Below are 18,920 nucleotides of genomic sequence, written 5' to 3'. Positions count from 1 at the left end.
ACGAAACTCTCGATTGTGGTAGCTACCAGAGGAAACAAGGATAAAATATTTTGATTTGATGGTTCTCAAATATTAATTACCAACTGAATGTTTTTTTTTGTTCAATCTCAAGATAATTATCTAAATTATTCGAAAAAATATTTGTCCTACAAAATCTATGGTTTGATCAAAGAGTGTTTCTTTCCAATGTGTATCGATAACGAAGTCATCATAAATGATTACTAACCAGCTGATTTTTTTATTTTCACTTATTTAATACTTGTATAATTCAACAGACATATTGTCCTACAAATTGCGTAATAAATATTTGAGAACCGTCAAATCAAAAATTTTTATCCTTGTTTCCTCTGGTAGCTACCACAATCGAGAGTTTTGTACATGAAATTATTGGGCATCTCATCAAAATAAAGCTACTCACGAAAAATTAGCTTGATAGTAATCACTTGCAAAAATGGGCGATGTATCCCGGACTAATAGTAACATCCATAAAATTGGATATATTATGTTATTCAAAATATAATGTGAAACTTTACTTTTTTGATCGATGAATTTAATATTTCCCTAAACTATTAACTTTTATAGTTCAATCCTTCGTCTCACTTCTGCATTGACCTTGTTTATTTACGGGAAATTAGACAAGGACTTTTCGAAGGCTAAGTTTTGCGGTGTGTTGTTTTTGCGCTGAGTGGCGACGCGGCGCGGATAGGACATCGACCGATGCTTCTGTTTTATTTTTTGCGTCCATTACGAATTTACGGCCCGGCCACTCGACAATATTGCGCAACTTTTCAATAACTGCCGGTCGACCGCTGGCCCGTCTCTCGCTATATTAAATCCTTTCCTTTGCCTAATGAGTTGTCGTTACATCTTTTTCGTTTGGAATAGTTTCACAACGAAAGTCTAAGGAGAAACTAAGTCCGTAATGTAGCTTTATGTCGTTTAAATTTCTTGTTAGTATTAAAATCTTATAACAGATGTTTACACAAACAAAATTGTTATTTTAATTGATCAATAGAAATAGCTGAGCATAAACAACTCATCAAAATTTAATAGCTTCATATGCAGCATTTCACTTATAGGATTATGACCGTTCTAACTGATAACGTCGATACTATAATAGCTCTATAAATTTGAAGACGATCATTTATATAATAATGAACATTATAAAACTAAAAGTGTGTCATGTTGACTAGGAACGAAGTATCAATCAAACTTGAACGAGATCGATAAAGGGAAGCAGAAGCCAGACGAGGGAGGCGGGAAGACGCATCTTAACTGGGTGGGAGGTGCATCACAGGTCACAGGTACATGTCTTTTTGTTATTGATACAATAAAAAAGTGTCTCACGAATCTAAAAATCTAAACGCAAAAATTTTGGTATATAATATTACTCTATAGTCTATACTACCCTCAATTTATATTGTGTTAAATTCATTTTTGATATCATGACCTACATCAGGTTTTTGTGGTCAAGCAATTAGGTATTTTACACAGCGGTAATAACAAAACAATTAACGATGCATTTATTGGATTGATTTTATTGAATTACTCCTTTGATACACGTATCCGCTGTTCATTCTAGAGCTACTGTATTATTTAATATAAAATTATTATTTATTTACAGATAATGCCGCACGTGCAAGAAAATTTCACCGATGGATTTTCGTATTACTTTGTTTCTCTTCATTCTTGTAATGTAGGCGTGATACAAAACGAAAATGAGCCTAGTAATTGATAATCTGTTGAAAATAATTTTATTGTAAATTATATCTCTAACATGCACTTATGAGCACTTATCTGTAATAATCTAGAGCTTACTGTATATTAGGTATAACTAATATTTGATTTTGCACACTATCTATATTCACCCAAAGCACTAAACAGTTACTTCTTAATACTAAATATTATTATTTGTAATGCTTCTAAGTTTTATTTATACAAAAAATACAAATAAAAGAAATTAAGATAGATAAAAGAAAAAGGAAAACAGGTACTGTAGTTTTAATAAAATTATTTTAATTTTATCAAAATGTAAATTTTATCTCAATGAATTAATCACTGTTTATTAGTAGATACATAGACTGTATCGGTCCCGTATTATATAAAAAGACAGTTCCTTGCATTAGTCTATATTTTGGGTAAGAAAAGGACCCTTTTGTAAGTTGGCTAAAATTTTCGAAAAACATCTTTGATATGATTTACTATAAGTTTACCCTGCTTATGGAGAAATGTAATTTAATTACAGCACTAGTAAAAATATACGTAAAGTGCACTGATGTCAAAGTAGCCATTTTTATATGATAGACTAAGACTGAACGGTGTATAAGATTGGAATTATAGTGTTTCGATTTTTATTTAAATTTAAATCAATTTGTTAAATTATATATTTTTTGATAATTGAGTCGTTATTTGAAAAATATAGGAATAACCTATTTCATTTTAAAGATATAATATGTTATTAATTATTGTCACTGTAAGTAAAAGTGATGTTAGAAATTTTAAAAGTAAAGCGGTTCGTATTTTTATTTGGAAAGTGTATTTACAACTATTGTATAAGAGTTCGTAAAATGTGCAGGACAGCGAGGGCATGGAAAATGGGATGTTCTGCCAAGAATATACGCCAAAGCTGGGCATCGTATTGCTACCCGCCACTAGCTACATACTAGTTTATTGGGATGTAACTTGGTATATATATTCTATCTAAGATGTGTTCGTTTGTCACACTAACTTGCACAGTTCTACGACACATCATATTATTTTACGCTGATAAATGTCGTATAAAATCTTCCGTCAATTAAATTTATATAATCTATCGTTACGTGAGTGTTAACGTTAACCTGTTGCCAAATTGCTAATTATAAGAAAAATGCTGCATAGAAGATATTATTGTAAATATAATATATAAGCCAAACAATGGAGTGTGTTTTTAATGACAGAGTGTATTGATTGTTTACATTGTGTATTGAATGAGATATAAGCCGTTGTAAGTAATCATTCGTGGCTCACACGTAATGACTATAAATGAGTAGTAAATAAAATAAAGCTTGTTTTAAACACAATTGTTTATTTATTCAATATCTTTTAACAACTTCTTTATTTTAGTAGTAACTCAGTGTATGTTTTTTATCTTTATTTAAAAATGAGGGGATTTTTTCTTACTTACTTACTTACTATCTGGCGCGGTGACCCCAAAGTGGGTCTTGGCCTCCGACAGCAAGAGACGCCACTTATCCCGGCACGGAGCGATGTTTTCCCAGTCTCTTCTGTGCAGTGCCACTAGATCGTTGGTTACTTGGTCTGCCCAGCGATACTTAGGGCGGCCGACTGGCCGGCGGCCTGAAGGACGTCCCAAGTAAGCCCGCTTAGCAGCACGATCATCTTCCATTCGCATTACGTGGCCTAACCATCGTAGCCTGTGCGCTTTCACCTCTCCTAAGATGTTCGGTTCGTCGAAAAGTGTTCGTCTCGTTCGCCTCGCGCTGGCCCTCACAGCGTATGGGGAGCGTCCCCCGGGTGGCGGATGGGGGAGTGGTCGGTAGTACAGCCTAGCTACACTACCGGCTAAGGCCGATGGCCTCGCTGACCAAAGTAGGGTGTGGTCCTCCAGCATTTCGGGGGTTGTGCGGGGGGCTGACAACCCTCCCACATAAAAAAAAATCCATTGTTACGAAACCGACAGCAAGAAAAAGATAAATAGACCTGGATTTTTTCACAATATTAAAATTTCATCCCAAACTGAGTAAATACTAAATACCTCCTAATTTGTCATTGCATTCAACTCAACATCGAGTTGCAAAAAATACGACAACAATAGTCAATAAGATACACATGGATGGACAATTACAAGAGTGTAAGTATTATTTTGATGTGAATGTAAGGTTACAAAGTTTCGACCTGTCGCATTTTGATAGGCCGGAACGTTTGCAAACAATCTGCGGTGGATCTAAAGATTAAGGCTGGCTTTGAGGGCGCCGAAAAGGCTCCAACTATGTATGGACGGACGCCAACTCCCGTAAGCCAATCTAACTTCTTTTAACCCTTAATTTGGCAAAGAATAAAATGTAATAAAATCAATTTTATTTTTATAAAAATGTATTGTAGACATTTATAGGTGTTACAAAAAAATAGTGAAAAAAATATGGGAACTTCAGATTTCCTGAAAAACAGTGTATGTCACAGCATACATTGCCAAGTGCCCATAAAAACATTGAGGAAATGTGTTGTATGCCGGGACATACACTGCCAATTACAGTACAAAATGATAATAATAATACCAGAATGTTACTTTCCCACTGCTGGGCAAAGGCCTCTACTAGAATGAAAAAGAAAAACAAGGTGACAACGCCTCGAAATGGCCAACTTTACTAAACCCGCACATGGAAGTCTAATTGACAATTCCTAGGACATTTTGCAGTTACAATGCACAGACGGACTTGGCATTTTATACATGATAACACTGACGTTAGCTTTGAACAAAGCCTACAACGACCTTTGCTGGTCATTGCCATAACATGGCCAACATTATCATAGCGTATTGTTATCAACAAAATGCAAATGACGACGGATTTGTTGATACCGTTTTAGAGACATCAAATCGGCTATGGGATCGTATCTGTACCGCAAACTCCAGTAATCGGTGTACGATGACTTACTAACAACACCCATTATAATATGAATTGCTAAAAAATCTCGCAATTCATCTTCGGTCAAGCCAAGAGAACGCCCAGTTTTGAATACTGCGTATGAGTTTGTTTGCTCTACGATGTCTACTACAACGTCAGGGGAAAAGAATTTATAGAAATAACCGAGTGAAGTTTCGTTTAATATGTCGGTGTGATCTGAGTCTCCTGCTACAGTTGCCATGTGTCGAAAAACCGTTTTTTTCCACTGATAGTTCAGAGTGAACTTGGTGATTCGTCTAGGTGGTCTAACAGCAGAAACAGTGAGCAGTTGCAATCTGGTATTTCTGGGACGCGATTTGGAAGAAGCCCTTATGCGAGCTGCAACTAAGCCAGTTATGGAGCCACTTGGTTAAGGCGGTGTGGGGGGATCAGGATGTGCAGGGGTTGCTGGGGTTGCAGGAGTAGCGGGATTTGCTGGGAGTAACGGAATGTCACTCAGGATTGGAGCTTTTTTTACAATTTGGTTCTAGGGACGGGCTTGAATACACGCTTCGAAAAATTGGTGTGAGTCGAACATTCTGGTCGGGGGAGGGTCTTCATCATCATCTAAAAAATTAAGCCTTTCCATTGAGCTATCTATAGGAGGTGCAGAAGAAGATGTCGCGGAAATCGGGATGCGCACACGTAATTCATCGTCAGAACTTTCGCTACCGTCAGAGGGTGCATGCTCAGCAGGCACAAGCGCTAAAATTCTACCACCACGAGTTAGAAATTTTTGCTGCCGACAAAGAAAATAAAGCGTGCTATAAAACTAAGTAAATAAAAAAAGCCTCCTCAAATTGGCAATGTATGCCGTGACATACAAACAAAATGGCGGGTGTTTCGTTACAAACTTGGCAGTGTATGTCACGTCATACATCATGTTAGTGATCAAAATAGAACCATTCAATGTAATAGAAACATCACAATTATTATCACACTTATTCCATTACACAATAAAGCATACATTTTAGTCATTACACCTGTCCTAAACTAAGTAATATTCATGATAATAGAATAAATATATTGGACAACGCAGTTGACGTCCACCGGATAGCCATTTTTTTCAATTTATTTCAAAATAAAAGTTGCTACATGTGTGTTTATTTTTTCCACCCAATAACAGTTAGTGTTGCAACATAAGAATGTTAATTTTCCACACGGAAGATGTAATTATTTTAACAATTTTTTTTTTCAAGTTCATGTATGAAGGTACATACAGTGCCAAATTAAGGGTTAAATGTGTTTTTGATGTAAAGAACACATTACGGCACGCATCGCTTCCCGCCTACCGAATCTTGGACTAAATTAGCTTTTGATTTATTAGACTTTAAGTTAGTTAGATGAGTATAGGCAATTTAAATTGATCTCATTTTTCCGACATCAAACTTGGGTACAGAATAAATGTTTATATTTAGCAGGTAAAATGGTATCCATATTTATTTTCAATCTTTTAAATTGAAAACATTTACTTGTTACTAGCATTTTCGCAATGAAAAGTACTTAGAAATGTGTTTTGATAAGGTATAAAGATTGGTAAAAATACAAAGCTTTGTCGATAATTTTTATTAAATAAGAATATAGTGTTAATCATCCATTAGCAAAGCATGGAACTATCTAAGGCGATGACAACAAATTCAACACAAAAATGAATCGAGAAATATTTAGAAAATATCCATTGTTTAAAAAAGCTGCACAGTATATAGGCCGTATGCCACAACGTAACTTCACAAGTGAGTGGCATATTTGTACAAGTAACCTCATTACTTAGCGGTAGTGGGTGTGTCCCTGTTCCCGTAACCAACGGATGTAGCAATGCAATCAAATAAATGAAACTTTATTACTGTTATTATCCATTACCCTCAATCTAAAGAAACATGAAACCAATGTGTCGCTTTAACTGGAATGAACTGACGCTGCCGATAATCAACAACAATTAATTAGCTTAAAAGTTTTAAAGCTAGTAATGATTCAAAGCAATTAGCATCTATTTATTTGTTAATAGGTAGAACAACTCGCTTGACTTTTTGATGAATACCAAGTGGTTTAACAAATAATATACTAGAGACTTTAACAAACTAAAAACAATAACCATGTTATAAATCGATCAGTTTTATTGCACCCAAAACTTTTAAAAGTTTTCCCGGTTAGCGTCCAATACAACCAGCGATAGAAGGTTGTTACAATGCCAAATATTGATAGATTTCCATAGATATTGGCACTTTTAACATTATTAATTTAATTTCCTTTCGTTCGTATCAATTGATAATAAACTAAACATTATAATTATAAATTTGATTCGCAGTTCACCATCATGATTCGTCCATTAATTATGACATGCTCACGGCCACAAAATAAAATTCTAAGCAAACATGATTTTACCTCAAAGCTAATTGAAACATTCTTTTACGTATATTTTATAAAAACAAAGCGATATAATCCCGATGAGAGGAGGATATTCTCGTTACGCTGGCAGCCTCACACAGAAACCAGCACAATATCCAGGAGGCAAATTAATCCGAGCACGGCTGGCCTGATCGGCGCCGGTCAGCGCGTCCTCGCATACTAATGCTATTGTTTATCGAAGGGGCTAATCTGTGCGTACCAGCCGCTTGTGTCCGCTTTTGAAATTATAACGGATCACTTTCAGCCGCTTCTAATCCGATCTGACTTCGCCTCGATCGACAAACGTGCCTTCTCGATCCGCACGACTCTTTGTCATCTGTTATGCAAATATATCCTTGATATTTTAGTACAATGCTTTATAGAGGTCAAATCACGAATATCTACTTCAAAATTAACATACAACTATAGCAGGGTTTATAACAACAGTATTCTGTTTATTTTGAAATCTATTCTTCTTATTAATGTAAAATATCATTATATATTTACATATATTCTAAGATTTAATAAAAGTTTTACTTTTATTAACTGAGCATCTCACTTCAAACATTTTCAGGCAATAAATGCACGCATTCTGAGTGAGAATAACGGTAACCTTCTGCGGTACCTTTATTGTTATCGAATAAAAATAATCCAAGGATTTTGAGGATGATCGTAAATTATGAGGGACGCTCACGACCGACCCGCGCGTTGCATGAAGAAAGTGCCTCCCTCCCAGTGTTCACTTTGTGAAATTCACTTAATTAATCGTTCAAAATATAATTTAAGTTTACATTTATAATGATAAAAGCAATCGGGATAGTACGCTCGCTGCAAATAGATTGAATAAATCGTGTTTTAAGTTCGTTAAAAATCTTTAATTTCTAAAGCAATCGGGATATTAAAATAATGAGATAAACAAAAATTTAAGGCATGCTAAATATAAAACGAATATAAAAAGGGTATGCAGCTAACTTAATTTGCACCATTTACGTAAGCTATTATTCTGAGAACCAGTTACCAATATTGAACATGAGTTATGCACATAACGGAAAACGTGTTTACAATAGCACGATAGTGAAAAGTATACGATCAGATAATAACCGGGTCGTAACGCACATTTTTGACGGTGTGAAGCTCTGAAAAGCCACCGATATCAACAAAAGTGGCAACTGAAACTAATGAATTATTCATATCGGCGGAGCGGTGCATGTTCTATCACTGTTTTATCTATTGCGGGGCTCACCGGCCTCGGCCCGCGCCCCTCGCCGGCTCCCACAAGGGTTAACTACCTTGCAACCAACAATTTTACTGCCGTTTGAGAAGACTAGATAAGCTTCATGTTGGAAATAAACATTACCGTAATGTGACCGCTAACGCAATTACTATTAAACAAGGGCCGTTTATTTATTCATTTTGAATTGTTTCACCGCGTTCGTGGCTAATTATATTTGCTTTCGGATGTCGTTCCTGTTTGTAAACTTGAGTTTTTATGACTGTAAAATGAAAGGAACCGTCTGCTAAAATACCAAAATGGTTTTTATATTTGTTCTTAAACTGATTCATGTTTCATAATATTTTACAAGATAGAGCATCTTGTAAAATACCTAGATAAGTATGGAATTAAAATTTTACTTTGTCTGATGTCGCTCATATTCTCAATGTATGTATATATATGTTTGTTACTCTTTTGCGAAAAAACTACTGGAACGGATTTGGATGAAACTTTACAGTATCCTATATTAGGTTATGTATCAGAATAACACATGATTGACTTAATTTTGCCAGCGGGTGAATCTGCCCGGCACAGTTAGTATATAGTATGTACTAAGAATTTGAATTAAGTCAATTTTAACAGGGTGAACTGACTGCCTCAGTCCCACGGGAACCAAACCAGACATATTTGTTCAATGGGCAAAATCACTAAAAATATTATGAAGCTTGTAATTTATATATGGTTAAAGAAAAGGTAAATAGAGGCAAATTTCAAAGATTTTTAAATACTATTTAAAAAAGATGTTGATTTCATAATTCATGTTTCAATTACATAAGTCTTTACTTTACTTACTTTATAACAGTTTTGATAACAAACAACTTAACACAGATCTTATCGTACAAAATAAACAGAATTTAAATCCATAGCATATTAAATTCACAAACCACTGTTAGCAATTCAAGTGACGGGCGATGTCTTTGGATGCCTTATTGCAGTTGGAGACGCAACGACGCCGAGCGGACAACCGTAAACAAGATAAGACCTAACCTGGAATACACGACATATAAATCCACACAGATTTCATTGCTCGCTTATACTCTATCCCCAATCTGGGAATAAATCTATTCATCTAACCACTGTTGACGTCACGGAGTTTGTACTGAGCATATTATGTAGAACTTAAACTTCCCTTGTACAATTAAACGAATAGAATAGGTATAAAAAGTCTATCCACAGGATTAGTGTACATGAGTAAATGTTAAAAATATTATTTTTAAATATTGAGTGTATGAAGGACAAGTCATGACATTGAAATAGTAGATAAAGAAATTGAAGATAATACATATGTAGATATTATGAAAACAATGTAACCTTTATCTATGCAACTACCAATATCCGTTCTTTACGTTAGTTATTTAACTGATAAATTTAATATACACAGTTTCTAAAGAAATATTAGAAAGCTTAGTTTGGATTGAACGGATAATCTGTATATAAACTACTGATTGAAATTAAAAACTGGGTCCGATAGTCCAATCATCGAAGCTATTAAGAATCCGGTAGATACGCCGTATGACCAATTAGGGAGGAGCATCAATTATTTTTTGCAAATAACAGGGAAGGACCGCATCTTATCGAACGAAGTTGCGGTCACAGCTTTTAATGTCCAAATCGTATTATGATTAAGCAAGCAAGATTGGAAAATAAAATAAATTCATCGTTCAACTGAAATGAAATCATTTGCGTCTTTTTGAAATGATCCATTTTTTGTAATTGTTAATTTGCTACTGGTACATTACCATAAATTGGCCTACTTTCACAAGAATTTAGTATAAAACTAAATACAACTGCTGATTTGTTTATATTATTTCAACCAGTTGTGCAAAATATTGTCTCTCTGTTAAATCAAATTTTAATTTCAATATTAAACTCCTGGTTCTTGTATACACATATATATCTATCTTTTCCTATTTTTAAGCAGTCGGAGTCGTCTACAAAGTTTGGATAAAAGTTTATTTCCATGCTAATCGGAACCTTAGGACTAGCAAGGTTCCTTAACCGACCGGAACTGAAACTGATTTTTATCAAATAAGAATAGTCGCCGAAGCATCAACTAACTTTCTCGTCTTAACAATGTGGTATAATGATATGTACATGTGAAGGTAGTTCTAAGATAATTAACAATAAACAGTTGTCTGCTTGACTTGGAGTTATTAATACGTGTTCCCTGTACATCACATGGTGACAGCGGTGTTGTTATTACTTATTGCGATTATAGAAGTGATTCGATTACTTATTCGTTTAAAGTATTTATTTGGAATTGCAATATAATATTAAAATCATGGAACACGCACGGCCACCATCCGAATTGGTATTAGAAGGCAACTCCGTCAGCCGGGCTGACGCGTGGAAAAAATGGCGGACGCAATTTAATCTGTTTTTAAAGGCGTCTGGCGTGCACAAAGAAGATAGTGCGGTGCAAGCAAGTCTACTTGTAAATCTTATCGGGCCGGAGGGCTTCGATTTATTTGAAACATTTCATTTCGATCAAGAAAAAGACAAAGATAATGTGAACCTGTTAATAAAAAAGTTTGATGAGTATTTTGGTGCGAAGCCAAACTTAACATTAGCGAGATATAACTTTTTTATGCGCAATCAAGAAGTCGGTGAATCTATAAATCAATATGTAACTGCGCTAAGATTGTTGAGCAAGACCTGCGAGTTTAAAGCATTGGAGGAAGAACTGATACGCGATCGGATCGTGTGTGGTATTAATAATGCTATGGTTCGTGATCGTCTATTGAGAACGGATGATTTATCTTTAGAAAAATCGATAAAAATTTGTCAAGTCGACGAGTTGTCTCACGACAGCGGTCGGTTGTTGGATACGCGTGGCTCGGATGGAAACGTTAGCCATGTGGACATAGTCGGCGTCGGAAGCAAAGGCGATGGAGCGGCCGCGGCGTGGCGTGGGCGTGGGCGCGGCGGCCGAGCGTGGCGCGGCGTGACGCGCGCGCCCCGCGACCGCCCCGACGAGCATCGCGCTTCCACCTCGGCGACGGGCTTCTGCCCCAGATGTGGGGGGCAATGCGGTTATTCTACTAAGTGTCCGGCTATTTCGGTGCAGTGTTTTGTGTGTGAAAATTATGGTCATTTTGCTAGAATGTGCAAAGTAAAAAAAAGTGTTAAAAAGTTACACGATATTAGTGTGCTAGAAAATAACGTGGACGAAAACTGTGAGTCATTTTTTATATCCGTTCTTAATAATGTTTGTGAAATCAATGGTTTGTCGAATGACTGGTTTGAGATTCTTATAGGCGAGTACGGCCCTGAGAAATTTAAATTGGATTCTGGGGCTGATATAAATGTTTTGTCGTATAAACGATTCTTACAATTAGGATATAAGTCTAATATTTTAACTATTAACAAAAATATTAAACTTCAATCGTATAGCGGTGATTGTATTCCCATTCAGGGAACTTGTTATTTAAAATGGTGGCATAAAAATATTCAATATGAATTAAAATTTGCAATCGCTGATATTGATTGTCAAAGCGTGTTGGGATTGCAGGCGTGTTTAATGTTAGGATTAATTAAAAGAATTCATTCTTTACATATATCGGGTAATGAAGATTTATTTAGCGGATTGGGATGTTTACCGGGTGAATATCATATTGTTGTTGACAATAGCATAGCACCGGTTATTTGTGCGCCACGCAAGGTGCCTTTAGGTTTGCGTGATAAGTTACAAGGTGAGTTAGATAGAATGTTACAATTAGGCGTGATAAGAAAAGTGTCACATCCCACTCCTTGGGTTAATGCGTTAGTTGTTGTGGCTAAGAAAAACGGTAATTTACGTGTGTGTTTAGACCCGCGTCCTCTTAACAAAGCAATAAAAAGATCACACTTTCAGTTGCCAACCATAAACGAATTAGCTTCTAAAATGAATGGCGCGAAATTCTTTTCAGTTCTCGACGCCAATTCTGGATTTTGGTCAATAAAATTAGATAGTGAAAGTGCTGATTTGTGTACATTTAATACACCGTTTGGACGGTATCAATATTTAAGATTGCCTTTTGGCTTGAACTGCGCACCTGAAATTTTTCATGCAAAAATAAAACAATTATTTGAAGGTCTCGACGGTATCGATTCATTTATTGATGATATAATCTGCTGGGGATCTACTAAGCAAGAACACGATATAAGGTTGAATGCATTATTTAAGAGAGCTAGAGAAATTAATTTAAAATTTAATAAAGATAAGTGTCGAATTTGCGTAAATGAGGTTAAATATTTGGGTTATATTTTTAATAAAGACGGGATGAAAGTTGATACTGAGAAGGTGAGAGCAATCGTCAAGATGCCTGAGCCTAAGGACAGAAAAGGTCTAGAAAGGTTTTTAGGAACGACTAATTTTTTATCTAAATTTATTCCAAATTATTCAGAGCATATCTTTCCGTTAACCAGATTATTAAAGAAAGATGTATCGTGGTGTTGGGAAGACGGTCATAAAAAAAGTTTCAACGATTTAAAAAAAATAATTAGCTCGGCTCCCGTGTTGGCGTTGTTTGACGTAGGCAGTGACGTAGTGGTGTCGGTGGACGCGAGCAGCGTGGCGCTGGGCGCCGTGCTGCTGCAGCGCGGCCGCCCGGTCGAGTACGCGTCGCGCACGCTCACCGATACTCAAACTAGATATGCTCAAATCGAGAAAGAAATGTTAGCTATCGTTTTTGCTTGTGAGAAGTTTCATCAATATATTTACGGTAAAAAACGCATTTTATTTGAAACCGACCATAAGCCTCTCGAAAGTATTTTTAAAAAATCACTTAATTCAATCCCAGCACGCTTACAACGTATGATGTTAAAAATACAGGGTTACGATTTAGTAGTTACGTATAAACCAGGAAAATATATGTACATTCCCGATACATTGTCACGCGCGCCTCTTCCGGATTTATATGATGAAAACATATGTACGGCAGTGTTGAATCAACTTAAAATGGTTGTTAATAATATACCTATTTCTCAAAGTAAGTTGACGCTTATTAAACAGGAAACAGCTAAGGATGAATTGTTAAATAGATTGTTAAAATGTATATTTGAGGGATGGCCCGATCATAAGTATAATTTAGATTGTGATTTAAGCTATTTTTGGTCTATGAGAGATGAACTGTATTCGGTTGATGGAGTGATATTTAAAAATAAACAAATTTTAATTCCTAAATCACTAAGACACGAAATGTTGTGTATTATTCATGACGGTCATCCCGGTATCGACCACAGTAAGAGACGTGCGCGTGAGGTGTTGTTCTGGCCTGGTATTTCTAAAGATATAGAATTATTTGTTAAGCGATGTAAAGTATGTCAGGAGAATCTAAATAAGCCAAGTAAAGAACCGATGATTCCTATTCTAATTCCAAGCGTTCCTTGGAACAAAGTTGGTACGGATTTATTTGAATATCGAAAAAAAAGTTACTTAATTCTTGTTGATTATTATTCAGGATTTATCGAGGTGGGATTGTTAAAAGATACGTCCGCTAATTCTATTATTAACATTTTAAAAGATAATTTCGCGCGTTATGGTATTCCAGAAACAGTTATAAGTGATAATGGGCCTCAATACTCTTGTCGGGTTTTTAAAAGTTTTGCACAAGAATGGGGATTTAATCATGTAACTTCATCGCCATATTACGCACAATCCAATGGAAAAAGCGAGAGGGCAGTTCAAACTATTAAAAAATTACTTAAAAAATCAATAGATAGCAATACCGATTTTTATTTAAATTTATTAAGTTTAAGGAATACACCACGCGAAAATTTGGATTCTCCTGCACAGTTAATGTTCAGTCGTCGATTGAATTGTCGATTACCTGTTCACCCAGATTTACTTAAGCCCAGTTATGTAAACAATCATGAGTGTCATCATAAAAAATTAATAGATAAGCAAATAAAATATAAAAAATATTATGATAAGCATTCTAAGCCTTTGTCAGAATTAAGTGTTGGCGATAACGTGATAATGTTAGAAAATAATAATAAACGAATTTCTGGTACTGTAATCGGTCATGCGAACACTCCTCGGTCTTATATAATAAAAAACAAAAAAGGTTTATATCGCCGTAATCGCCGACACTTATTGTCAACTTCTTATTCACTTCCTATTATTACTCGTAGTAAGGCAAAATTGTTAAAAGGGGAAGATGTGGTATAATGATATGTACATGTGAAGGTAGTTCTAAGATAATTAACAATAAACAGTTGTCTGCTTGACTTGGAGTTATTAATACGTGTTCCCTGTACATCACAAACAAGAGTCGGGAAAATCTTAATCTGAACGAAAGATGCCTAAACCAGGCAGTTCATAATGTTTAATTATAGTACCACAATTGCTATTAACTTTTCATGGAAATAAATTCAAATTTAAATTCAAATATTTTTATTCATGAATATGGGTACAATTCAGATCTCAGACAAACATAAGATAGATAAATATATTAAGCAAGGAAGTTAACTTTATTTGATTATTAGTCAACTCTTCGGCTTACATAAACGCACAAAAATAAGGAAATAAGATGGATCAATAAATTGATGCGATAATCAAACGCCAATGCAAATGCTTAGAGTTAGGAAATGCGGGCAGATAGAAGTCGCGTAGCCGTCTGCACGCTATAAACAACTTTCGCAATTAAACTTTTATTCGGGAGGTCGATATTGCTGTGCACCCGAGCTATATTTTGCTTATCGACTTAGTACAACTCAATCTTAGACTGGACCTCTGAAATCACGACTCACTTGAGTGACTAACAAGGTAGATTATTACTAAAATGCAAATATTATTACTCTATCTCAAATCTATTGTCTATAAAATTATTAATTATCGGTAGGCAACCAAACTTATCTTAAGTGGAGACAAATCATCATTAGATATGGAATAATAAATAACGATTCATATTATGAATATCTATTGTATTAACTTTCGAGTTTGTTTCATATGCTGAAACTTTTAAGCTTTTAATAGTTGAATGAACGAACGCCTAAACCTATAATAATAGTTACGTAATGAATAAATAATATATACGGCTATAAGCCTATGTAATACTCGTGATATCAACAGTTAATTATTTATACCGTTGTTTGATATACTTGATATAAATTTATTTTGGCTTAATATTTAAAACAAATACGTTTTCGATTGAATTGAAAAATCGTATAATTTCAACAATTTCAAAAGTGTAATATTAAAAGTACATATTAATTGTTTTAAGTATAAGTCATAATGTTATAAATAAGCATAACAGATTGTTTATTATAATACATACACCAGTTGACAATCCGTACAATAATATTAAATCAATAGTGAAATGATAACTCATTCCCGTTATAATAGCATTGTTTAAAGTGGGGCAATTTTAATTTATTGGTATTCGCTTAATTTCAAGTTGCATTCCAAAATAGTTCAACAAGCTATTGAGTATTATAGTATCAATTGACTATTGGCATTGAATTAAAAAAGTTTTTTAATAATATCATTTTTATACAATCGTTGCCTATTAAAGTACCGAGTTCCCGATTTTTATAGGCGAAGTTAAGGAATATCAAGTTTTATGATTATGAGAATATGCTTTACAAACTCTGAAACTTGTTTCCATAGAATTCAAATCAGGTTTTAGTTTGAATTATGCAGTCGTGACTATTGCCAACAGCGCTCTGTGCCACGTTGTTTTGTTTAATAAGCAGTGTTGTTAGAAAATTGTATTTTATTCCTTATAATAAAACTATATTATAATGTTCATAGCATTGACAATTTGTACTGAAACATCAGAGACTTTTCCGTGTGAATGTATTACATTTTTATATAATGTATGTTGCCGCAACAAAATCGTGCAGAACGGAGCGTTGCGACTGCGTCATCGCGTCGTCACGTCGCGGCGCCGTGCGATTGGCCGCGGATTGACCCCACTGTCCTCTACTACTTCGACTCGCCACGCAACCGCTGAGCAGGACACTCCCTTACTAAAATTAATTAATTCTACCAAACGCACTTTGTAATTTTAAATATTAAACTATATACGCACAAGTTTATTTTCATCTTCTTTTGCCACCTAAAATCCAGAACCAGTACGCTACATAAATTTTCTGGTCCTTCGAGCCGGATCACATCCTGGATTTTGGAGACGCAATCGGCAAGGAAGTCGCAAAATTACAGTGCAGTTTGGTAAGACGGCCAGCTAATTTATCCAACCCTGTAAAGCTTCATCTGAGTGATACTGTGCTTTGTATATTCCAGAGCTTTTGGTGTTGCTTGCCTCCTCACGTGCTTTTACGCAACCGAAGAATCTGCTTCACGTGGCACGTAAGTACTTGTAGCTTTTTACTTCAGTCATTATGTCTCTTTCTGAGCAAAAGGAGCTTAAGGATTTGAGAAAAAAAAGGGGGTTAATCAAATGTAGGTTAACGAATTTTAAGAAATATGTTTCGTCTTTTGAAAACGTGGATCTTGATACACATCAAAGGGCAGAACTAAAATTACGTATACCAGGTGCACAAAGTTTAATGAACGATTTCAACCAAGTACAAAGTAAAATCGAAGATCTTGTCCCGGAGTCAGAAACGGATAAACTCATAGAATCACGCGTAGAGTTTGAGAGGGAATATTATGTTGTCCTGGCGATGCTGGACTGCATGGTAAACCCAGATAATTCCGAGGATAGATCTGTTAATAAATCCATTGACTGTTCCTTAGCGCACGACCATACGACCTGTAACAATTTTAATAACGATTCAGTAAAATTACCGACTATTTCTGTACCTAGCTTTGACGGTTCACATGAACACTGGGTAGAATTTCGCGACACGTTTTCATCCTTAATTCACAATTCGAAAACAATACCACCGGTTCAAAAATTCCATTATTTAAAGGCGAGTTTAAAAGGCGATGCCAAAATCGTTATAGAAAACGTTGAATTTTCATCCGAAAATTATCTGGTTGCATGGGAGCTTTTATTACACCGTTTTAATAACACGCGATTGATAGTGCAAAGTCACATTAAGGCAATATTTTCACTTCAAAACGTCTCAAGAGAATCGGCTATTCAATTACACAATTTAATTGATACAGTTTTAAAAAATTTACGTATTCTTAAAATCTTAGGAGAACCCACGGAATACTGGGACACTTTGATTATTTATATCGTAGTTTCAAAGTTAGATCCTACCACTGAACGCGAGTGGGAACAATTTAAAAACACATTTTATAAATTACATAAGGACAAAATTATTAAACTAAACGATTTATTAGAATTCATTAAAGAAAAAGCCGATTTATTAACTACACTATCCGTAAATCACAATAAACCTAGTATGTCAAATAACTCAAATAAATTTTCTACTTACCAAAATAAAAATTCATCATCCAAAATTCATTGCAACATAGTTTCGGATAACAAACAATCTAAATCGCAATCCAATAAGTCGCGCAGCCATTACAAGTCATGTTTGCTATGTAACGAAAAGCATCAGCTGTATTCATGCCAGAAGTTTCTCGACTTATCCCCGCAACATAGGTTTAGTTTCATAAAGGATAAAGACTTATGCATTAATTGTATGCGTCCAGGTCATTTAGTTGGTACTTGTCTTTTTGGTCCGTGTAGAAAGTGTGAACAAAAGCACAATAGTTTACTTTGTGATGCAATTAAATTATCACCAATTCAACAAAATACAGTGACGTTAACTACGTACGAGCACCCCTCGCTTACTAATACGCATCCCGTTTCAGTGGTTTCAGTAGATAACGCACACATGCAACTTCAATGTATTAATCACGCACAAACCGTTATGCATACAAAGGATGACAATTCTTCGCAACAGATTGTCATATTATTGTCTACGGCGATAGTTGAAGTATATAATGAATCGGGTGAGTATTATTGCGCACGCGCAGTCCTAGATAGCGGAAGCGAGCGATCCTTTATAACGCAATCGTTTGCAAATAAATTAAATATACGAATATTACAGTCCACTCAACATATTCACGGTGTAGGTAATTCTATTACGCAATGTTCGCAATCTTGTAACATTGAAATTAAATCGCGCGACGGGAGCTTCACTGCCCGTTTTCAATGTTTGATTTTGCCCCAAATTACATCAAAATTGCCTACAACCACGGTTAATTTAAATCAATTTAATATTCCTCACAATTTATTGTTAGCTGATCCCAATTTTTACGAAAGTCAACCTATTGATTTACTGATCGGTGCTGATTTATTTTGGGAATTAATAACCGAAGGAAAAATGCGCCTGAAAAGTGGTCCTTTCCTTCAAAACACCAAATTAGGTTGGATAGTGTCAGGTGCAATTAAATCTTTTCCGTATACTAGTAATAAAAAATTATCACATATTAATTGTAATTATTCGACATTATCCACGGAAGATGATTCACTCGATAAGTTAGTTAGGAATTTCTGGGAATTGGAAGAATTATCCGCGCCTAGCAATAAATTACAGCAATTATCGAGCGAAGATAATATTGCTTGTGAGGAACATTTTATTCGCACAACACGTCGACTTTCCGATGGTCGTTTCTGTGTTTCAATTCCGTTGAAACAATCACCTGAGTTATTAGGTAATACACGCGCACAAGCTGAACGTCGTTTTTACGCATT

At 35.2% G+C, this 18,920-nt stretch overlaps 1 protein-coding gene and 1 long non-coding RNA gene across 2 annotated transcripts in view; one reads left to right on the top strand and one right to left on the bottom strand.

Moving 5' to 3' along the window:
* The window catches only part of LOC149487756 (lachesin-like), a 68,934-nt gene extending 65,896 nt beyond the window's left edge, over positions 1-3,038 (top strand). The window contains exons 8-9 of the mRNA XM_089696380.1: positions 1,194-1,304; positions 1,625-3,038. Coding sequence (XP_089552506.1) covers positions 1,194-1,304; positions 1,625-1,695 — 182 coding nt within the window. The 3' untranslated portion in view covers positions 1,696-3,038. The remainder of the gene's footprint in view (positions 1-1,193; positions 1,305-1,624) is intronic.
* A 13,756-nt stretch (positions 3,039-16,794) lies between these two features.
* LOC149487755 (uncharacterized) lies at positions 16,795-18,130 on the bottom strand. The gene is made up of 2 exons (XR_016315739.1): positions 17,653-18,130; positions 16,795-17,018 (listed from the first exon to the last, which is right to left on the bottom strand). It is a non-coding gene; the product is annotated as an uncharacterized LOC149487755 (long non-coding RNA).
* Between the last annotated feature and the right edge of the window lie 790 nt (positions 18,131-18,920).

This window comes from Colias philodice, chromosome 6 (genome assembly GCF_061535455.1).
Source record: "Colias philodice isolate Cphi_HAF_F1 chromosome 6, ilColPhil1 Martin Lab GWU primary, whole genome shotgun sequence".
Lineage (NCBI taxonomy): Eukaryota > Metazoa > Arthropoda > Insecta > Lepidoptera > Pieridae > Colias > Colias philodice.
This window is presented reverse-complemented; position numbering and strand designations above follow the sequence as displayed.